The sequence below is a fragment of the Anomalospiza imberbis genome, chromosome 4 (assembly GCF_031753505.1).
Source record: "Anomalospiza imberbis isolate Cuckoo-Finch-1a 21T00152 chromosome 4, ASM3175350v1, whole genome shotgun sequence".
Classification (NCBI taxonomy): Eukaryota; Metazoa; Chordata; class Aves; order Passeriformes; family Viduidae; genus Anomalospiza; species Anomalospiza imberbis.
Window position 1 is genome coordinate 32,909,195 of NC_089684.1, and position 23,382 is coordinate 32,932,576.

Genomic DNA, 23,382 nt, shown 5'->3' on the forward strand with positions numbered 1-23,382 from the left:
CACAGCCTTCTGCACAAGGATGCTTTCTCTGTGGGCTTAGCATACTTCAGAATACACAGGTTAAAGCTAATGCAGCCATTTACAGGAACTGCTGAAAGGTAGAGGGGCAAATGCCTCTCTCTGGATCTCAGCCCTCACTGTGCATGGACTAACAACATCTGTAAAATCAGCCCAGCCAAGATTCTCTAATTCCCTCCCTGTTGAGAAGTGTGAGAAACAAAATAGAAACCTTCAACTTATATAAGATTACTAACAAGGCTTGCAAGATGTTTTATTTACCTCCGAGTCATAGTCTGCGAGGATCCAGGGGAAGACAGGGTACTGCATGAGGTCATTATAGGATCTGCCAGCCAGAGTGTTCAAGTGCATCAGGTACTGGAAGTTACTGATTTCTCCTCTCTTAAGGAAGACAGATAACAGCACAGTAAAGTTTTCACTTTGCAACAATCAAATGTCAACCTGCCAGACTGTCAATGTGCAGCACTCCCCAAACACAAAAGCTTACTTCAGTATTGCAATGCTCACTCTATTTTACTACAGCCCTCCCGCTGCAATGCAGCAGTAGAATAATTTCCCATTTGATGATGATATCACAAAATACTAAAAATTAAATGCTGAGATACACTTTCTACAACAGTATGTTCCACCTGTTAGAATAAGAGGATGCAAATTATGTGTATTGATTATTTATGTATCACTACAAAATGTGGAATTTAATACAAAAACTACCCCAGCATTTTCATACTTACTTCCCATCTTTGAGTAACAGATTTTTCTCCGACTAAAGTGCTAAGCAAGCCAGACCTAGTGGGAAGAAGAAATTAATTTCTTGACTTTGCAGTAAGAACTGGGTTACATCTTCACAAGACAACCCAAAATTTCAAGATAAAAAGTTATAAATTTCAACCATTATAAGAACATGTATATTTTCCTTTTTAACTTTGCACTACATTTTAAGAATTCTAAACACACACTGTAGAAATTATGCATGTTAATTATGCAATTCAGTGCAAGTGGTGGCTGATGAGTAAAATATTTTTAACAACTTGGATAAATCTGATGGCTTCAGCACTCCAATTCCTTTCAGAATGTATCAGTATACTGATATTGTTAATTCTGGTACTCTCCAGATAATCCTGATATCAATGCAAGCATCATTTTTTGGAAACTGATGAGCCACAGAGGTTGTGAGGAACAGAACCACCTACCCTTGCTCTACGCTGGTGTTTGGTCTCTGCCCAGACACCGACTCCGAGCTGTCGGTCAGAGAAGGCACCACAGCCAAAAACCTGCAGCAGCAGTTAAAAGATTATGATTAGTGTTTCTACCCTCGGGATGTCATCTCCTGAAAAGCAGCATGCATTTAGTACAGTTAGACTTCCTTCTGAGCAGCTCCATGACATCTCCAACAAAATCACAGAGCCTCTTCTCACTGAAGGCATGTAGTGCCTTCTAGTGGCTCTTTCCTGCAGCAGTAAGGTGTTTGCAGGCACCATAAAGGCCTCCACATAGGTATTTGCAAACATTCATGTTAAATACTCTAATTTATTTTACATTACCTTTGATGAACTTTGTTTCTAACCCCTTTCTGGAAAGCTAGAAGATAGTTCCGTCCATCTCCTGAGAAAACTTCAATTGCAATTGGCTGAAAACAAAGAGGACAAACTCATGTCAACAACAACTTATTTTCTTGTCACCTCTGAAGATCAGGCACAGACCATGCCACATGCAGCACTAATTACGGTGAAGCAGACTTTGCTTACTGCAACCAAATGTTTCATTTTTGGATGACTGACGCTGACTGACACGCTCAATAAACTAAATCTGGGTAAGCTCCAACAAGGATGCCCAACCTAAATGCTTCAATTTCAACACAGTCAATAGCTTCACTTTCCAAATACTCTTCAGTTATGTATTGATTTTCATTTCTAAAAATTACACCATCAAAACACTCCAAATATGCCTCCCCCTATCCAAATATGGTGTCCAACTTGCCTGCAAAAGGTATCTCCTTTTATGCACCTCCTTGATATCTTCATATGCGAAAATGCTGCAAGTTCTTTTGAGTTGACTTGGACCTTGCCTTGCTCCCCTAGGTATGATTGGCTCATGCATCCTGTAAAGGAACATAAACAGGCATGAGAGAAGTGATTAAAAAGAAGAGAAGTTTTCTTCTTGGAAAATAATTATCCAATTAATTTATAGGAGAGTCCAGTTACAGAAACAGCTGATAACATATTTTCATAATATACCATACTAAAAGTCGCTCAGTACCTGAGGTCTTCCTGCACCTTACATTATCTTGGAGTTGACTCCTCAAAAACCTCATTGAATACTTCTTGTTGAGCTTCTAATGATCAAGGAAACTCTCTACGAATGTACTCACTTTGGAGGCAGCGTCTCGATGTCCCGTATCTCCCTGGTGGCTGTCATGGTAAACCCATCAATGACATAGAAGTGCTCTTTCCCAAAAAGAAGCAGCCCCTCGCTGGTGTCAAGGCCCTGAACTCGAGCACAGCGGTACATGTGCTGGATCTATGAGGAAATGCAGATGCTTAGGGAAATCAGGTTAAGGACACAGGCTCAGACCACTGCTCTGTTAGAACAAGTCCCAGACACTGATGTATCACTTGCAGATACAGCAAAAATCCTGTCAGTCTCTCCTTTAATCAGACCTAATGCCAGTGACTAGTAACTTGGGAGGAGGTTGGATAAAGCCTCATTGGTGTGATACAAATGTATCTATTTACCAGTTTATCCACTTGCACTATGCTGCCTGAACATGTTTTAGAACCTGCAGCCTACTCAACCATGATCACAATGCTATTTAATGGTATACTTCAGATGGACAAAGCCTGAAATACCAAATACACAGCATGGTAAATCAACACTGATCTTGGGGATAAAATACTACTTATCAAGGTTTCCCATTCTAATGAAGGCAACAATTAATTAGGAACAGTGTGCCAAATTCAGCATTTGTATTTTCAATGTTTATTTTCTATCCTGATCATTAAGTTGACAGGACAATAAACTAAGCATGGGGATAGTTCACAGTCTTCATTTCAGGACAGGTGATTTTTTCCCTTGCAAGCAGAAGGTAAAAAAGATAATGTTTCCAGTACAGCATTTTTAGGGTCAGGCACACAAAGTACATGTTTTAAGGAAGAAGCTGATGAAATATACAGATCAAGGAAGATATATAGGACATTTATTAATGTTTGGGAGACATGAGACATAGAGAAAAAATTCCAATACATTCAGTTCTTAGCGTGTTTGAAATACACAGTACCTTCTCTCCTTCCTCAAGAAGTCGAAGCAAAGTTGTATTGTCAGTCTTCTCCTCTTCATCAATTGAACTCCCCTCAACAATTTGATCCTGTGACTGGTCCTGGTTCTCATCGTCTCCTCCATCAGGAGCAGAGCGAGATCGTCTCAGGGGAGGCTTCACCAGGCCTGGAAAAGAATAGAGACAGATAAATGTCATAAAGAGACATAAAAAATTAACTTCACAGAACTTATAATCTTTCAAATTACTGACCCAATGCTAAGAGAGAAAAAACAAGAGTTTTGTTTTTCCTGTGTAAGTCCTGCAGGACTTATGCTTGTCTCAATGCAAATGCATGAGAGGATGACAAACCAAACCATCTAACCTTTGACTCTTGCAATAGTGTCCTCTCCGTGCTCTGGCTCCTGCTGAGTTGTTTCACCCACTGTGTTCTCTTCTATGGTGTCCTGGAAGACTGCGGGGTTTCCGGAAGCCAGGCGCATGTAGTACTCCTTGCTGTCATAACTGATGGCTCTCCGGTAGCGAGCAGGTTTCTTGGGAATAATGGAAGAAATCACTTGGTCAGCCAACTCCTCACTCAGTCTCTCAGTGAAGGTCTTTCAGGAACAAGGTGTGCAGCACAGTGCATGCCCATTGAGTGTTTTGTGCGTGCTCATACACCAACACAGAAAGAACAGAGACTCTTCAGGAGATTTGATCTGTTGGTTAATTTGCAAGGAACTATGGTGCCACTCAAGTAAACATGGGGTTGCAGAAAAGCCTGCAGATAAAACTAGAACACAGGGAGTAGGTGTAGCCACTATGTTATGAACTGTCATAAAAGGCTGGAATTCTTGTGCTTAACACTGATAGCTCAGAAAGCCGTTTTATCATCTTTTTACTCCCTAACAACATATGCAGTTTATTTATTAGTCAGCTGACTTCTTTGTTAGGCAGTAATTTGAATAAAAAAATTGCCTCAAGAAGATAGAAAAATGTGGAAGCTGGTATGAACTAAAAAGCACCAAGGGATTGGCTTTAAGTCTCAAAAATTCTTCATTAATTTAGTTGTTTCTTTTTTTAGTAAAGTTTCTGATGGCTCATGGGGAGGAGACCAGCATGAGAAAATGCATGTACCTGAAGTAAATATTTAAGCATTGTTTGTACCTTTGTGTGGTGTTTTTGGTCTTATTGGGGGGGGGGGGGAGGGGGGGGGGGGGAGTTTGCTTTGTTGAGCGTTTGTTGTTTTGGTTTTTTTATTGTGTGTGGTGTTTCCTTCCTTTTTTGTCTGTCCCAACCCCCATCACAGGGTAATTCTTACCTTCCTCACTTAATTAAGGAATCAAACTAGCTTTATTACAAGTTGATGCTCAGGATGATAGAGCAACACAGAAACAGATCAGCAACACAGAAATTTATTATTAAGGTCAAATTAGCTGCTCGCAAAAATGAAAAATTTAAGGCACTGTAATTTAATTTGCTCACTTATGTTTAACCAAGTCTTCATTCCTTATCAGCACAAAACCACCACTTAAACAATGCTTAAAACATTTGTTGAAACAACTTTTGTATAACCTACAAAGAGAAACCCTTTATAGCACTGCTAAGGTGAAGGAAAGAAGGAAAACAGTAACAATTTATATTAGATATTCTGTATAATATAATTACTTGCATTTATATGGATTAGATAATTGTAGAAGGTCATTCAAAATGAGTGAATGCATATTACACACTGTACTTAGTGATGGGAAGGACCACAACTCTGATTAACAGAGAAAGGCATAATACTGAAATGCTTGCAGAGAAGCCACTTCCAAGCATGTCTATTCTTTTCAAGAAAGGAATCAATTTTTTTTAGCAAATGTGTGCATTTTATTAATAGCAAAACAAAGAGTCAGCTAAGACAAATATGGGCTTTAACAAAAGTTGACCTTTTAAAGTCCATTATGGACAAAAAGGAGAAAAAACTCTCCCCAGATCCTCTCCTAGAAGGAAACACTTTCCCAATAAGTGCTTCCAAGTGATGTGTTGCCCATTACTAAATGTGTTCCACTGACCAATAGTTTCAGGTCCCAAAGCCACAACACTCCACACAGTGAGAACAGTGGTAGCACAGCCCAACACAGCCTGTTATGTTAGTGTACAGCAAAGAAGGGAAGGTCTACAGAAAGTTTTATTAGGTGAAGGTTGAGGACAGCACAGTAACATCTTCTAATGTGATTACTGAAAAAACCCTTAGGTCTGGAATTGTTTACTGAAAGAGCAAGTTGAAAGCCAAACGTAGAAGCCTAACATGCAGGAGAACTTGTATTTATTTTACATTCTTTCAGTCAGTGTACTTGTTTCTTTACCTTTTGAGGAATGGCATCATCAGATGTCTCAGGAAGTCTGTTTGAGAAGTCAGACTGGAAACAGGGCATCAATTACATAAGCATCAATTACATCAGAGAAACAACACCTTTGAGAAGAATGTATGATGGCATGTTCTCTACTTCATGTGAATTAGACTGTCATTACAGGTACTGTGTGTAAGCCCACAAGCAGGCAAAAATATCTAATAGTTTAAAATTGATTTACTTCAATGTTTTTTCTGCTCTTTTAAAGTACTTTGACGCTCAGACATAATTTGAGGGCAAAATATCCTGCATGCATACACACAGGCTTAAAAAAGACATAATAAAGACTGCTTCCTTTCTTAAAAGCAGTGTTCCAAAATTAACAGGAACTAACTGCAAAGCTTTCAAAAGAAACAAACATTTCTGCTCCACAGTCAACCTTCATCTTCATGGAATAATGAAAGTACATTTCACAAGTGCACCCAAAGGCCTGTACCTTTTTTTTTTTTTTTTTTTTTTTTTTTAAGATCACTGTTTTCCACATTATTTAGATTAAGGCCAAGAACCCAGACTGAACCTCACACAGTAATGGAACTTTCAGCCTCTGGAGGCTTGTGAAGATGCCAGTACTGTTTGTTGGCACGATCACCCAGCATGCCTCACATTACATTGCAATATATCCAAATCTGCTTGGTTTTGAGCCAAGTGACTCAGTCCCTTCCCTAAATATATCATGAAGAACAACTGGACTTTACCAACCATTTAGGACAGACAGAAGAATATCAGGTCTTATCAACACAGTAAAGTATCTTTCTTAAGAAAAACCTATCACTTTACAACAGGGTGTGTAATCACCCATCCCAAACTCCTGAATACTTACCATCAAGTTTGTTTCCTGTTCAGCCTCCGGCATATAGGGATACTGAGTATAAAACATGTCATTCCGCACCATCTTCTTCCTCATTCTGCAGGGACCCTCAGTCATCTCCAGCATCCACTTGTCCAGGTGGGAGCCAATGGGGGGCCCCCAGAGCCCTCGCTCTCGCAGTAACTCATACTCGATTTGAGACCACTCCTCGGCCACATATTTCAACGCATTCTGCTGACGCTGAACACAAAGACATTTCTAAATACATGGAATTTGAAAATTATTTTAAGAATGAAACCTGACAGGAAGACTTCCTGTCCTTATTTGCACAGGAAAGAAAAGTTCAATGAAGCAAAGTTTGGTGATTGTTTTTTTTTTAACAAATTGCTTTGAATGACCTGTTTCTCTCAGAAGTTATTTCTTAAGATTTATAACACGTAGCTCAGCAACCAGTTTGAACGAAATGTCTTTGGGAATTTTCTTTGTGTTACTATGAAAGTAGCATTTAGACACAATGCTTCTCCACATTTCCTCTTAGTTTCTCTATAATGCTTTAGAAATACACTGTATTTCCAATCTCTCTCTTTTGTTCCTTTTCTGTTTGGTTTTTTGCTTTTTTTTTTTTACACTTGTTAGGAATTTAAGCTTCTTAAAAAAAAATTCACACTTAACATGTGATATTGCTACAAGAGTTTTCATCTACAACCAAATCTAAATTAGTTTCATCATTTGTTTTTTTGATTGTACCTAAAAACCCCTTAAAAATAACAACTGTATGTAAACATCCAAGCATTTCACCTATGAGAGCCCAGTATTTCACAAGCCTCATACTGAGAAATGGCATTGGTACAACCTTAACAGGCCAAAGTATCAGCGTCAGGTAATTAGCACGGCAAGCCATCTATACCTCCTGGTATTCTTTATACTGCATATCAACCAGGTCCCGAACCACTGCAATGTGAGTAAACATCCACTGGGAAATTTCCTAAGACAAAAACAAGGTGACAAACAGAATAATACTTTATAAACAAGTGTTTGTTTGAATGAAAAGCCTAGGAATATACCACGTTTCGAAACTTGCTTACAAAGAATAGTTCCTAAAAATAAACATTCAGAACATTCCCAAACAGCCAAAGATTGGCACTGAGAAAGAGTACTTTTCCCTTCTTCCTTTTAAGCAGTATTTTGTGGATGGTGCCTAGTTTGCTGGAAATCCTCAAGACATCCTTTGTCCCATGATATCTCTGTTTTCACTTATTGCTTCCTGTCCTTATACAACCAGGAACAGTTCCTGTCAGCTCTGTTTGTTAATTTCTTCCCTTTCTCTTTCATTGTATACCTGCTCACCAGGAAAAGGACTGAGAGCACTGAGAATTCATTAATTTCTCAAAGCCACTGACTAATTTTCAGCTCAGAATGAGAACTAGCAACATATTTTCCCACAAAACTTTCAAACCCCTCTTTCCATCTTGAGGGCAGAATGGAAAAATCCCAACATCTGTATCACAGCTTCCATTTCAGTGCAGTATTGCAAACTGAACTTAAGACAGACTATCACAGTCATGAACCAGAAGCAGCTGAGCAGTCTCACTGACAATGAAGGGTTGACTCTTAGCTTAATATTACAGATATGCAGATGGACCTACTAAATTAGACACACAGAAGCAAGATGCCCAGTCTGGATAGTCAAAAAAGGGAAAGAAAACCAAGCATAAGATAATACTTCCCACACTGCAAGATACCCCACCATGGGGTATTTACCACAAATCCTGAACATACATTGCTGGATTTTAGACTGCATGTTATTTCTTGACAGAAAATACCTGTGTGGAGAGGTTGTGTTTACTCAGCCCACTCTCCTTGCGGTTTCTCCTGGAACCAGTCAGTTTAGAGAGGCCAAATCCACTGCTGACTCTTGAAAGTTTGGATTGTGTGGTTGGAACCAAAGCCTCTCCTCTGCTGATACATTTTTTCTCATGAGCTAAAAAACAAAGTGCTGTCAATACTTTTTAGAAGGTTTTTTCCCCATCTCTCCATTACACTTGTTTTTTTAGATAGAATGACCTTTTCTGTTGCTTCAAAAAAGGTGTAGCTGTGTACTCAAATGCTTTCTGCAAATACACTAGCCATCAGGGAGATATTACAAACCTGAGCAAACATCAGCCAGGAATACATAGAAACACAGACACAGCAAAAACAAGTATTCCGGGTTTCCAAATATATTTTCTGTACATCCAGGTAAACTTCAATTACTTCAGAACTGTGAAATCATCAAATGAGTCACATCTACGGAATCGTAATTTCTGGCGTCTAAACTCTTGCAAATTCAGTCAAGCATCAATTGATCTTTATTACATTGAGGCAGAGCTAATTCATCTGTAACTTGTTGTCCACCAGGATTCCCAGGTCCTTTTCCTGCAGAACTGCTTCCTATGCTGAACAGGTTTCGCAGCCAAGAATTAGTCATAGCATCACTGCTGCTAGAGAAGGACTGCTCAGCCACTGATTTCCCATCTCATCACCAGATCAAGTTTGCAGGCTGCACCCAGACATACTCAAGAGGATCCCCCTCCCTGCCTGGCACATCAAATCCTGGGAATGGTAATAGAGGTCATCACAGTCCAAGGGTTCATGGAGAGGAGTTCAATGCCTCTACCACTGTAATCCACAATATGCCATTTGCTGACTCACAGAGGGCCCTGTGCACTGGAATGTAAGAATACCCTGTTTAGGGTCCACTTTCTGAAGGATTCTATGTTACACAGTGCCACTTTATATTTACAGCTACAAAAAAGTTAAGTCTATATTGAAACATCCAGTGCATACAGTTCATTCTGAGGAAATCCACCCTTCAGGACAGACAAATCCTCAGTCAGGACTTACCCAAATGATTTTGCCAACACTTTAAACTCGCTTCCTCAATGAAAGGTCTGGCAACAGTTATATCCACTTGGCCACGATCATTGACAGGTAGTGTCACTTTGAAAACTTCTTCCAAAACCTGTTTTTTACTGTGGATCAGCTCTGTCCACACTCTGTTTATGGCTTTTAAAAGAAGCAGGCGACCTGCATAAGTACAAGATCACAAACAGCAAGCTCTCTACAGTGCTCATAGAATTGGTATTTTTACAATAGTTAAATGAATAATTTCTGTGATTACACTGTAGTTTCTCTTCCCCTTGCATGATGTGTGAAATGCCTTTGGCCAGAGCGCCTTTTTTTGCTATTATGTATGCTATCAGAAAGTCTAACAATTAATTTTGTCAGTTTTCTCTCTGTGAATTTGAAACACTGGCTCTGATTAGTTGTGACTCATCTCCCACACCCGTCTATTAACAAAATGAGATTGAAAAAACCTTATAGGAGTCTGTGTCTATAAATATATATATAATTCTATACATACATTATGCTTCAGCATTTTTACATAAAATGTGTGCCTAAGTACCTGTGTCAATACTAAATACACACATTTAAGAATCACTGAATACTTTCTTCCATATCTAGTTCATAAATTTCCTTTGAATGAAAGATTGTAAGCATGCCACAAAATAGTAACTGTATAGTTTATACCATATACTTCTTATCTTAAAATGAGCCACTTCTATTGCATTTAAAAGAGTGCATATAAAACTGTATTTCTAATTCTGGAGCATGTCTAGAAATCAATGAAGAGCTCTCACTATTTTAACAAAACATGAATTTATCCTCAATCTGTCTATCTTGGTATTTCCAAGAGTCTTTTCAACTATTTTTCTTACATATTTTTATACACACACAGCCCTGACGCCCCTCCAGAGATTAACCGGGTAACACACACATAGCACAAGACCCTGCCCCAAGTCACTGGGGTAAAAGATTAGTGATGACAATACAGAAGTGGCATTACGAGACATCTGTGGCTTTGTCAATATCAGATTACCTTCACTGACATCTTGATTGTAGACTCCATCTGGTTCTATATCAGAGGGCATCATAATGTGCCAAGTTGTCATCCTGGCTTCTGCTTCCAATCCAAACCCATCAACATTGCTACAAACACACAATGGATTAACAACCATCAGAATAAAAAGACACAAAAAATCAAGCCAAGATAAAGCAGTTAACTTTGTATCAGATTCACAAAGATTAATAAACACTACTACAGCAAAGCATCTTCACTTCTGTCCATTTGAGTTCTGACAATTTGTGGTCACAAACTGAACTGAAGGTTTATGAAGAGATGATGTGACACGGATACTCATGCCACTAGCAGAAGATGGTGATATTTGAAGAAACACAAAACAGAGGAGGCCAGAAACGGAGAACACTGAGTTTTGATGACTGTTACTAGCTATCTTTGGATGACACACAAGTTGTGGATCTTCTTGGAAAGAAGAAATGAAAATGCCAGGCTGGCATTTGCAGCAATGCAAGGAAAGTAGGTGTCTACAGCACTTGTCACAGACACTTGATTTAATGCATGACTGGCCTTACTCAATACTATACAGAAGAAATACCAAGATATTGAAATGATATGAAATGATTCAACATACAGTAAATCCAATGACAGAATCCTCTGACTACTAATTACCTAGCACCAGTGTTTCCTTTTATCTTTAAAATTTTTTGATTTATAAAAGGTTAATAACAAAATAGTTGGATAAACACATTTGTCAGTATTTAAAATACCTCTGCAAAAGGAGGTAAAAATATTCTCTATTTCCAGGATCTTCAAACCTAATTTTGTCTCAAAATTAATTTCTTAAGCTTGCTTGCACTGGCTGGAAAATTATAAACAGCCCTCCAAAATTTGTCGACTTATTTGCAAGGTGAGTAAAAAAGGGTCATTTTAGTGCTTCCCTGCCCTGGCTGTGGAATGCACTTTTGCCTAAGATATTTACCTTCCCATATGCAGATTAATCAAGCAGTGAGCTAGGCAGCTGATGAACTCCTGATCATGATTTCCAGGTCCCAAAATTAAGTTCCTGTTCACAGTAAGGACCCTTAGGGAATCAAGGAGAGCCACTTGCTGAGGAACAGTTTTGTGTGCTCTTGAGAACTGATACAGGATTGTTCTGTTCAGGCAGTGATAAATGGCATCCAGCGAGAGTCCCTGAGATCTTCTTTTTGACTGATGGGAAGCAAAAAAAAAAAAAAACATGATCAGAAGCAGCAGCAATTCATTCTGCTGGCACACAGTCTTCCCTTGAATTGACCCAAGTTAATTTTCCAAAATTGGCATTTTACTTTAAGTGTCACTTCCATTAATTTCAAGGACTGAAATGACATTAATGATTAAACACTTTGAATTTTAGCATTTATAAAGATGCTGGTGATTTCTAACAGTAAGTCTTCTAACAATTTCCAATAAAAGTGTGTGAGGAAGGTTCCCAAAAATGTCAAGGTAAATTTAGGGAGCTTCTCAAAATTCATGTGAGGCATATTTTATTGTTTATTTTAGGGGGGATTTCTAAAAAATAATGTGATCTGAGAGATCAATTGCTCTTCACAGAAAGATGTGCTAAGAAAACTCAGTAAAGTGAGAGTGAGCCTGAGAAAGAAAAGCATAAATCTGTGCTGACCCAAACACATATCACTAGCAGACTGTTTAGTGACATCACTCCATGCATTTCCACATAATCTGCAAAAATGGTTTTTCAGGCAGGGTAATATAACAGCCCTGTTACCTGTGCAATGAGCTGGATTATGAAGTCCACAAGAAGCTTGGATTCTCTGTTGAACATGCCCTGCCAAAGCTTATCTACCACACGCTGTGTAAAATAAAACACGTTGTTCACCAGCACTTGGTAGCTTCCTCCACTCGTTATAGGCAGAGATGCATCTTCACCTAGGTAATAAAAACCCCAAAGTTTTCTACATTTATTGAATCTGCATAAATACATTCACATTACTTTATGCTTTCTAGACTTTGATAAAAGAGAAAGAGACTCAGTCAATGAAAGCTAAAACCTCAAGGCTTCCCTACAATAGGACTTTCCCTTCGATGTAAGCAATCACAGCTCTGGACTTTTATCTTTTCAAAAACTATTCTGGATTTTAAAAACATGATTCTGGATTTATTTTATGAATGCACTGCACCCACAGGAAGACAAATTACTGCTGTGGCAAGAAATGGGGTGCCTTACAAGGAAGTTTGAACAGAAATGCATATAGGCCCTCATGGCACCTGGGACGGAGGTAGAGCAGCCCAAGAGCTCCTGGGAAGTCCAGCAAGTCACCATGAAATGTGACTGGGCTCCCTAAGCCATGTAATTTTTGTGAATAACCTATTTTACAGCTTTGGCACAATCAAGGTAGGGAGGGAACATGCAAGCACATCAACACCATTTACATATCAAAGGAAAGGAAAGGGCAGGGGAAAAAAATTAAGGCGATCAAGTTGCAACAAAACAGAGCACCAAAAAAGAAAAAGTCACAGAATCAAAACCTGGTGTCCAAATCAAAAGACTGATTATTAAACTTTGCTATATTACCCAATAAAACATCAGCTGCAAGTAGGTGGTCCATCACTCCATCCAAAACATATGTCTGAAACTCCTTCTGCTGAGTTCGTGTTGATCTTTCAGGAGAAGCCTAAAAAAAGATATTAAAATATTATTAGGATAATTAATATCTATGAGCAAAAAAGAGGGAGAGGGAGGGTGTTCTACATTATTTCCTTTTCTCTCAGCTCCCATGAACTACAGCTTTTTTCTCTTAACATTCTGTCTCAAATAAAAAGATTTTGCTTTATCAAAAAATCTAAGCATGCACATCGAGTAGACATTGGCTGCATGCAGTCTTGCAGAGTAGGCATTATTCCTTTTTCAATCCAGGAAATTTATCTTCTGCCATAACAGGTACTGGAAAAGAACACATTCTGAAAAGATGCATCAAACTCTCCACCATAAACATATGTTCAACCTGTGATTTCCTCAGTTGGCACAAGCCACCTCCTTCAGTAAACAAGGAGCAAATGGGACAGATCAAATGTTTAAGTTGCAGAGAGCGAAATAACAGTAAGTCTGGCAGTGTGTACCGACCCAATCCTATTTATGCTAACGGGCGAATAAAGCTGACAAGTGATAACAAGTTAAAAGAGCTGTGAAGAACTGCAGCCACTTGAACAGGACCTCAACTATGCCTCCCAGTGTCTGTGGATAACTGACATCTTCCGACATTTTATTTGCTGTTGATTTGTGACAGCAAAGGTGCCCAACTGCCCCAGGAAATTTGTTAGAATATATACAAGCATGCAAGCATGGCCGAAAATTCCCACAGCTTTCAAAAAATATCACGGAGACTCAGCAACACATAAGGTGAGCTAGATCAGGTAGATCAAGGTGAATGAGAAGTGATGTGAACATTTCAAAATGTACTGTGTCTAAAGGTGTAGGCAGTTAAATAGTAACTGAACTCCTCACCTCCTTGCTTCACCATTAATAGGACAATGCTTTCTTCAAGTGTCATGAACTTCAGAAGTTGATTTACAGCAAGATAACACAGTTATTTTGTGAGGTTTTACAGTATATGGCCTCATATGTCTTTTTATCTGACACCATCTATGAAACAATTTCTTTTTATCTAACACAAACAGAACAGAAACCCTAATTTCTACAGGGGTTTTATATTTTCAACAAAGTCAATAGAGATGTCATAAGTGGAAAGGTGTTTAACCACTGAATCATACTCCACAAAATAAAACTTGAGGAAAGCTTCTTATGCTGGTTTTCCAAGCCATTAAAGAAAGGTGAACAAGCTACTCTTTATGAAACATTAGTGTTTCTTTTTTTTCCACTCTTATTTCATGACAATTCCACTGAATCTAGGGCCACCACTAACCTAACTTTGTATGGTAATAGAACAAAAAACATTTTAAGAAAATAAGGTGTCACAACTAAGCTCAAATAACAAAACCAAACCAAAATACAAACTACAAAGAAACTCTACCTCTAGCAGAAGATCTACCAGTGGAGTCTGTTTGCTGGCTGGTGTGAGACATAGGTTATCAATGATCATCACACGCATGAAGTCAAACACGAACTTCTTGGCAGGGTGGTTGGTCAGGTAGGTCTTGGTGCCCACATTGCAGTATTCTGATTGGCTCCTGTTCATGCCAGAATCAGCTGCAAAGGCTTTAAACTCTTCAGATGGGGACCCAACTTCATCATCAAGATCAGTGACCTGTAAAAACCAGCATGTTAAAACTGTAGAGATCAGTTTTACTGGCAGTTTATTCACTTCTCTATTCTTTGCTTGTCTTTTTAATGGTATTTCACTTCACATTTTGCTTCTTAAGAAGCCTTTTTAGAAAATTATGATGTTCAAAATCGGTTCCCCAGTATGAAAACATCCAGTTTTGGATTCCCAAGGCAAACGATGACCTGGCATGAGTTACATTTCATGCTCCCTTACCAACAGAATTGGCTGATTTCTAGATACTTGGCAAAAATAAATGTTCACATTGGAAAAAAAAAAAAAAGAAAAACAAAACGAAAATTTTTGAAAAAGTTATTAACTGAAGTAGTTAAAATAAAATCAAGACAGAAGTCAACTAAAAAAGGCCATCAAGCTTATATAACATAAAACAAAAAAGGAACTGAGCCTTTTTTTTTTCTTTTAATACAATACCTTCATCAGAGTGCAGTTATGGGTAAGCCGGTTTCCCAAAAATCTCTAAAAGAAGAAGAAAAAAAAAAGGGTCTCCACAGCTTTCCCATTTCTGATGAACAGAAACCTTGAAAGGCTAGCTCTTAAAGAGGACTGTAACAAAAGCACAAACAGTAAGGAAAGCTGTCAAATCCAGAAGACTGACTCTTTCTATGCAACTCCCTTCTCTAAAGGAAAGAGGAGACAATAAGATTTCCCTCAACAGGCTTCTTGCATCGCCAGCTTACATGTCAAGTAACCAAATGTTTTGAGCATTTGGTCTGCTTTAGCAGGAGAGTGTTTTCAAGAAATTGGGAGAAACCCAAATACATATTCTTTCTATTTTAATAGCAATCTCAGAAAAGCTGAAAGATCTTTTTAGAAGTTAAGAATCTTCTCTCAAGGGTGAATTTAGATTACAATGTTTTGTTGCAGAAATCTGGCTGTGATTCAGCTATTTCACCAAGCACTGATTAGTGCTACACATCTGGGCAAACAGAAACACTGGAGGAGTAAACCAATTTGGAGTGAGGAGCACCCTCAAACAGCAAGGAGCTCAAGTTGCCAGGCAGCTACACAGAATTTCAAGGGTTCTGGTAGTTAAAGCCTGCTTAGAGACACAAAGGTTCTCTAAAAACTCTGTACAAGCGAATGCCAAATCAGCATTACCTGTTTTTAAGAGGAACTTTTTTTTTTTGAGAGAGCAAGGTCCTATAATCTACATTAAATGCAAGTTTAACAAAACAGCAAAAAACCCCATGTCTTTATGAGAGACGCACCAGCAGGCACTGTTAAAAATTGGTCTCCCACTTTTATTGACAACAAAACAATAGCACACCACAAGTTATTATTTCCTGAAGTTTTTTATCATACTCTCCATAGCTCTAGCATTTGACAACCTCTAGACTAATTATCCTTCCATGTTCTTAATAAAATTACTTTTAGATGTTGGCTAACAATATCTGGTTTTTTGCTTTCCATTCATATTCTAGAAATAGTGTCATTTACAAATGACACTAGGCTCAAAGAAAACTTCAGCCAGCAATGCAAGCAAAGTTGAATTCACACCCTCTCTTGGCTTGAACTCAGTAGTTTCAGGAAATAAAAGAACACTGTTTTGCAGTTAAGCCACAAAAACAGAAACATGAATGGGAATGGGGAGTGTGAGGAAAAAGAGGTTTTAGGTTTCATCACATCCTCCGTATCAGAGGACTGACAGTCTCTTTTGCTTGTGTAAATTTGAGCTAGCATTTGTCATATGATTGAAAAAAATGTCCTCTAGAAGAAAAGCAAACTGTCTATTGCCCCTAAAATGCTGCTTCTGATGTCCCTGCACAACAACTGCCCTGCAGTTTAACATACTCTTCTCTCAGTTCCACAACCCAAGTACAAAACATCCAGCTCAATCCTGATGATGACCTCTTGCGCAGTCCTGATGATGACCTCTTGGTATGACTGGTAATTGGTAAATCCTCAAAAGTAATACTCATGTGAAAAATTGAACAGGCAAGCAGCTGGATTTCCTACCATCTCAGAGTATGGTCGGATGTTGAAAGGAAACACTGTTGCTGCCAGCGCACACAGGAACTCTGGACTCATCCACAAGGAAATGAGGTCGGGTACATTGTGATACAAATACCGAAAGAACTGCATCAGGGTGACTGGATATTCCCGAAGCCAAGAGCCTTCTTCCTCTGACTGCCAGGGCTGGGTTGACAAAAGAACACCAGATTAGCACAGACAGCGCCAACTGAATACATACTTCAGAAAAGAAGAGCACGCTTTCAAGCACGCCTCAAACAGGAGACCAACTGCATTTTACAGCACATCATTGAATGTAAGCTAAAATGTGTGCCTATCATGTAATGACTCAGCAATATTGGCAACCATGACAAGACTGAAGCCAACCCAAAATGTGATGGCACAGTTGAACACGCCTGGTGATAGCACACAAGACACAGCAAGTCACTAAGCATGTCTGAAGTGTATCCAAATAGGTGAGGACCAAACACAATGATCGGTCACCAGCAGAGAGACAGAACATGTGACAACAGGAACGGGTACTGCAGCAGGTACACTTGTCCAGAAGCATCTTCTGGACATGTTACCTTGGGAGAAACTTGAAAACAGTAGAGCATACCACATACACATAATGATGCAACAGGTGACAACCAAACAGGTGCTGCTTTTCAAGCACTTCAGGAGGCAATTTTCAGCAGATAACACATTCTGGCTTCAAGGAAATACAGAATTTTCACACTGAGAAATCAACTTTCCATACTCTTGACATTAGATTCAAAGATGAGAAGATGACACATTTCTCTGGCAGTAAATTAATTTCCTCTGGCATGGGGCTATTCATAGACAGGGACTTCTCTGCATGGGGAAGGTTCATTAATGAAATCTGCAACTCACATTGCTCTGAGCAGATGGGATACAGAGTCTCAAACATTCTCCCATGATGTTAATCAGGAAAGAAATTGAATTGTCTCTGCCAAGGACATTGTATCCTTCTGCTTTCTTGTTTTGTTTTAACTGCAGCTAAACAGAAAGCCCAGCCTTTTTGTGGAAAAGCAGCGATAATTTTGTGGCTACTAATATTTCTACAGATACTGGGTAAAAAGTAACATAGAAAAACCCAAGAAAATTACACTTTCAACCAAAGTATTAGGAGACTAACTCACTGCCAATTTTGTCATGATACTAACAAAACCTTGACCTTTCTAACTTGGCTTTTAACCATGTGGAAAACTTGAACAACACAGTTATTCTGAAATACAAGCAAAATTTCTGATGCTTACAGAATTCAGCATGCTCCTCAGCATTCCCAGTAACAAGAAGGCAGCTTCTGTGCAAACACTGTGTATTGAGGACGTAACAGTGCCACAGGAGGCAGGAACTCCAAATATGAATGTCCAAATGGAATCTAAATCAAACTGCAAAAGGGCAAATAGAAGACATGAAAAAATCCCTTTCTCCTGTGCAATTGTATATTGCCTTTTATTACAGATACAATATACTCATTTTGCAGTAGATAAAAAAATTGTTTTACATCCTCCAAACTTTATCAGCAAACATCATTTGAAGGTCACATGTCACTGAAGAAAGTTTCTTTTAACCATGAGCTAATAAAACCGCAACTCTCATCATCTTATTTTCCTCTCACTTCTCATAAAGTATGTAAATGTTTTGAAACAAAAGAATTGTCAGCACATGTGCCACACAATCATCTTAACTGACAGCAGTAAAACCCACATGGTATCCCGTAGGGAAAAAAAAAAAAAAAAAGAACAACACAAACCAAGTTGTAATTTACAGCAAGTCTAAATAATTAAATCAATTAAAAATCAAAAGGGACCAAGTGTACACCTCTAGCATTAAGAGAGCTACTAAGTAGTTGAATTTAGTTTCAGTTTAACAGTGTCATACTTCAGTGCTTCAGTAGGCAGAGGAATGACTTCCATGCCTATACCTCATGGTAGCAGAGTCCTAAATGTGCTGTCAAGTATTCCTCTTGAGAAAGAAGGCAGGCACCTTCTGGTTTGAAAGTTTTACATTTCAAGTCTCACTGACAAATAACGTCAGCACTGCACCCATTCTAAACAGGCACCCTGTCTATCTGGAGTGTGTGTGGCTTTTCTTCGTAAAGCACTACCCTGGGGTTTCCTAGGACTGTTATAGGTCATATAATATCTACTCACTTACTTCAAAAAAGCCCAAAATAACCTGTTCAGTATAAGAACAACCAGCATTTTTCAGCAACAACTGAGTTGTCAGTTGTCTCCCTATAAAACCACAGAGACTTTCTGAAATAAAAGCAACCTTGTTTTGCCTGTACCCATGAACTCTCTTTAACACAGCAACTGCCCACTCCTTAAACAAAAAACCACAAAAAAACTACCTCACAACCAAAGAAAGCAAGCAAAAGATTATGTTCCCTTCAATGCCCACAGCATGCAAGCTTGAACTAGGGATCTACTTCTCATTTGACCCCAAAATGTACTAGAGTGACACCAGTGACTGCTAAGCCATAGCACGCTAACTTCTACATACTCCCAACCCAAAGGGCTTAGCGATAAACACCACATCATGACTGTGAGTCAGCTGCACAGAAGGAGAGGGCCTGGTTAATTCATTATTTTCTTTCATGACAGACAGAATTACATTCACATCTTACTGGATAATCCCTACCTTGGCACCCTGATTACACTGGCTGCTGATGACAGGTGCACTGACCTGCAGGTTTTCAGGCAGTTCAGTGACTGGCTGCTGCAGGAAAAGGGCCATGAGGAGAAAATAGAGTGCAGGCACGTTAGTGTGCTTTGGGAGAAGGGACTGCAAAACAGGGAAGCCTGGGAAGTGACAAGCATCCCGATTAATCTCCCGCACTGTTGATCTGCCACCAGCACTCCGGCCAACATTGAACCCTACGAGAGAAAACAAGACACAAAGCCAACAACGTTAAGAGGGAATTACCTGTGAGGACCCTTCTTGCTCACCTGGTGAAATTAAAAGGGTACCTCCTCAGAAACGAATGCTGTACAAAAGAAACGTGCCTTTACAGACCATCACATGACACCATTCTGCTTCAGATGTCTCTTTTTTTCAACAATCAAAAAATAAAGGAAATTACTGCTTTCCAGTACCACATAGATGACACCATTCCATACAGAGTGCGTAATATAACTGCTTACACACACACACACATCCATTATCTGGCTGTGATCATAATTTCTGACTTTTAAAACACCCAGTTTTCTGAAAATATGTATTTTGCTGGCTGAGAGAGAAATATCACCAGTTACAGATTTATATAATGAAGCAGCAACGTATGGTCAATTTAAGTCAATGGGCAGCTAATTTGTGTCCAGAGAAGTCTCAAAGGCATCTTATTTCAGATATTTTGTTAATGATTAATCAGCTGGTATTAAGCATTAAACAGTCTTATTTTATTTAAGTTCTGCTAGAACCACCATTTGTGACCATGCTTCAACTTACATATTTCAACTTCCTACTTAAAGAAAAAAAATCATAAATAATACACCTGGGTGGCAGAAGCATTTATCTTCAAGCAAGGAAAGAGACAGGAAGACAGTTCAGTCTCCACATCAGCACTGAGCTATTGGTCTGATACTGCCAGTGGTCAGGTAGTTTTTCTGAGGCTCAAATACAAATACACTTTCCAACAGAAACTAACTTTTTAAACAGAAAACATCTATCAGGAATCAGACTAAAGAAATCTGTGCTACACAGTTGCAGAAATTCCATCAGTAACCTTCAACAAAAATTCATCATACTGTTTAATGAGACATCTCAGAGCCAGTATATTATGATTTCTTAAAAAACATAGCATACAAAAATTAGATAATCTGTCACTATCAGGTTATGAGACTCAAATTTAAAAATATCTTTTTCACCACAGTCTAGTTTGGATTCAATTAAAGTGATAGAATAATAGGAAAAATAGAGAAACTTGAAAAATGGTTTCAAACGTAATTGTAATCAATACCTTACTTAAAAAGATTTTGTGACTGAAGAAAATGTTTATGCTATTGGATATTTAAAGTACATACTAAATAAAGAATGGGTCTATTCTCTAAAATGCCAATGGTTTTCAAGTTTATAAAGCACAATAAGGCAAGGGAAATGCATCTGCAAAATTGTTTATCAAGTAAAATACAGAACCTTAATCAGAATGAGCCAAACAACAGAAGCTTTTCATTTTAACAATAAAATATTTGCAAGTGTTTTACAGCTTCTGAAAAACCATTTTCCTTAATCCTCCTAGTTCATGGCAATGCAAAGAACCATCCTATGCTTGTAGCTGAACATCTTGAGGGATATATTGTGGGAAACAGTAAAAAGAGTTTTCTTTAAGCAAAAAATAACAAGATACTATATTTGAAATCTATCAAAGATACAAAGCAGAAAAGAAGTATTTTTTAATATTTTCATTTCAGGAAGAGCCCTCTTCCTGAAGGAAGATAACTTCAACAATACTTCAGTTACTTCCTTATAGTAAACCAATTCAGAAAAACTTTTAGTACAGTTACAAATCATGTACTGCTACAACACAGACAGGTGCCTCCTTGAACAGCTATTTACAACAACGAAGTACTATTGATACCACTGCTCTCATCTAAAGGCTACTGAAGCTTATGAAAGACTCCCATTTAGTATCAACGAGTTTGCACCAGAGCCTGAATAGACATTCATCTGAAAAGCACTATTTTATTTTGACTGGAAAAAAAAAAAAAACAGGTCGGTGGGAAATTGCAACTACACCTCTCTATAAAGAATTCACAATTGCTATTTCAAACATTTGGAGTTACATTTCAGACAGCTCAGAAATGCTCAAAATGGGTCCCGTAGCACTGAAGCCTTATACACAATTCTAGGTCACAAGGGTTAACTGAGAGGTCTGCTAACCTGGCTAACTGAGGAGTTAAGAACCTGAAAAAAGGCCTTTAATAGAAAGTGTGCTTGTGTACGCAAGAATGCAGGAGAGGGAAAGGAAAAGGGATGCTGAGATGATACTGTGAACACAGAAATTTTGAAGACAGCAAAAATTCAAACTGGCAAATCTGATGGACACAGAACTCACTAGTCAAAGCAGCTCAGATATAACGCTGCACAATTAACTATTAAAAGTAAACAAACAAGCAAATTTTACTGAATCTTTATTAGTGCGTGTATTAAGTGCTGCTCTATGCTTCCTTTGCACGTAGCTCAGCCATGCCTGCCCACGGGACACAGTTAACCTTACCGTGATGGTAAGAGAAAAAAACCAATTAGCTACCTATGATGCACCAAAACTGGACTACAATGACATCTGTGTCACGTCAGCTAAGGGCAGTTTTGTTTGTAAAACCACTCCCTTTTGCTTAGGAAATCTAAACTCTTGCTTGTAAGAAAAATGAACTGCAGAAGCATCTCGTGGCAGCATAGACAAGAGTAACAGAAAGGCCTCAGCCAGACAGCACCCCCACAATAACCCATAGCTCAACACCCCAGCACAGGTGCTCCCAGCAATCCCTGAGCCCTGAGGAGCTGAGATGCCTACCTAACACAGTACCAATCTTATTGGTCAGGACAGAATCCGTCTGATCCAGCCAGCCTCCGCCACTGAGACCCTCCTTAAACTTAATTAGGATGGACTGATTACTCAACAGGACCACGAGAATTCGCATGGCTGCCGTGACTGTGGTGGAATGAAGATGCTCTTCCATAAACATCATAATCCAATCGAAACCCAGTGTCTTGACCAGCTCTTCACAAGCCCTAATTGAAGGGAAAAAACAAGTCACATTTTACAGCATTTAGTTTCCTACTAGACAGCAAAAATCAATGTCCTCCACTGCAGGGCAAACCTTGGGAGCAAATTCGTAGTAAGGTTTGCTACAAACAAGTAATATCACTTATCAACTCTTTATATGAAACAGGTAATGTACGTTAGTTTAGAAGAAAGGAAGGACTAAATACAGCTCCTGGGACTAATTCCATGCTGCTTTTGATAACAAATATGGAATTCTGAACTGAAATCATCTTGTTGAACAAGAAGTATTCACATGTCTTCTTAATGAAAGGGTATTAAAAATGAAGGAAAACTGTTTCTTTCTTTGTTTTTATTATGGGAGGAGTTACTTGGGAACATTTGAAAATGGTTTTTGTAATTTTAAGCATCATTCTAGGGTCAATGATCTTAATGATAACCCCTACTGAAGCCTCTGGATCTCAACCAAATGAGAAGTTGACTATCCCACTTCTCTAAAATCAGAAGTTTTCTCTTTGACAGGTTTTATTTTTCTATAGCCACACATGAAGTTGAGAGAAAACAACAAAATTAATAATGCATTCCATTTCTACTAGCATACCTGAGAGCAATTCAGTAACATCTGCATAAATCATTCAACATTTCCTACAAAATGATGCAATTCAATTAGTGATTTGAAGGGAGGCTATATAATTCTTCCCCTTGAAATAAAATGTTATATCTTTTCTCTGCCTCAAGGTTTTTTTTTTTTTGTACTTACTGCAAATTAACAGCTGTCTTTTCTTTAGATGTATATAGAAGTTTCAGAAGGATATCTAAAAGCCTGTTCCGCAGTAGAATAAGATTAGCTGAAACAAGTCCTCCAAAATCATCCTCTGTTCCTAAATATTGAATAAAACCAAACAAAAAAAGAGGCAAAATTAGGATTTTGGAACTTGGGCATTTCAAAGGCTATTCATAAATTCCATACATAAGCAAATACAAACTGACCCCGGACTCAGGCTCCAGG

The 23,382-nt window shown here is 38.5% G+C and overlaps 1 protein-coding gene across 10 annotated transcripts in view; it reads right to left on the reverse strand.

Moving 5' to 3' along the window:
- Positions 1-23,382, reverse strand: part of WDFY3 (WD repeat and FYVE domain containing 3) — a 154,764-nt gene that overhangs the window by 18,045 nt on the left and 113,337 nt on the right. For 5 of the 10 annotated variants that reach the window (XM_068187835.1, XM_068187832.1, XM_068187834.1 and 2 more), the window contains 24 exons: positions 23,134-23,254; positions 22,164-22,381; positions 19,292-19,527; positions 17,902-18,036; positions 16,628-16,807; positions 15,083-15,127; positions 14,402-14,635; positions 12,946-13,045; positions 12,139-12,299; positions 11,353-11,582; positions 10,392-10,501; positions 9,356-9,538; positions 8,296-8,453; positions 7,380-7,457; positions 6,485-6,712; positions 5,620-5,673; positions 3,654-3,822; positions 3,293-3,456; positions 2,387-2,535; positions 1,996-2,116; positions 1,560-1,645; positions 1,209-1,289; positions 750-804; positions 280-399 (listed from right to left, as the gene is read on the reverse strand). In XM_068187835.1, coding sequence (XP_068043936.1) covers positions 280-399; positions 750-804; positions 1,209-1,289; positions 1,560-1,645; positions 1,996-2,116; positions 2,387-2,535; positions 3,293-3,456; positions 3,654-3,822; positions 5,620-5,673; positions 6,485-6,712; positions 7,380-7,457; positions 8,296-8,453; positions 9,356-9,538; positions 10,392-10,501; positions 11,353-11,582; positions 12,139-12,299; positions 12,946-13,045; positions 14,402-14,635; positions 15,083-15,127; positions 16,628-16,807; positions 17,902-18,036; positions 19,292-19,527; positions 22,164-22,381; positions 23,134-23,254 — 3,416 coding nt within the window. The remainder of the gene's footprint in view (positions 1-279; positions 400-749; positions 805-1,208; positions 1,290-1,559; positions 1,646-1,995; positions 2,117-2,386; positions 2,536-3,292; positions 3,457-3,653; positions 3,823-5,619; positions 5,674-6,484; positions 6,713-7,379; positions 7,458-8,295; positions 8,454-9,355; positions 9,539-10,391; positions 10,502-11,352; positions 11,583-12,138; positions 12,300-12,945; positions 13,046-14,401; positions 14,636-15,082; positions 15,128-16,627; positions 16,808-17,901; positions 18,037-19,291; positions 19,528-22,163; positions 22,382-23,133; positions 23,255-23,382) is intronic. The other 5 variants (XM_068187831.1, XM_068187824.1, XM_068187825.1 and 2 more) reach the window with 4 other exon arrangements.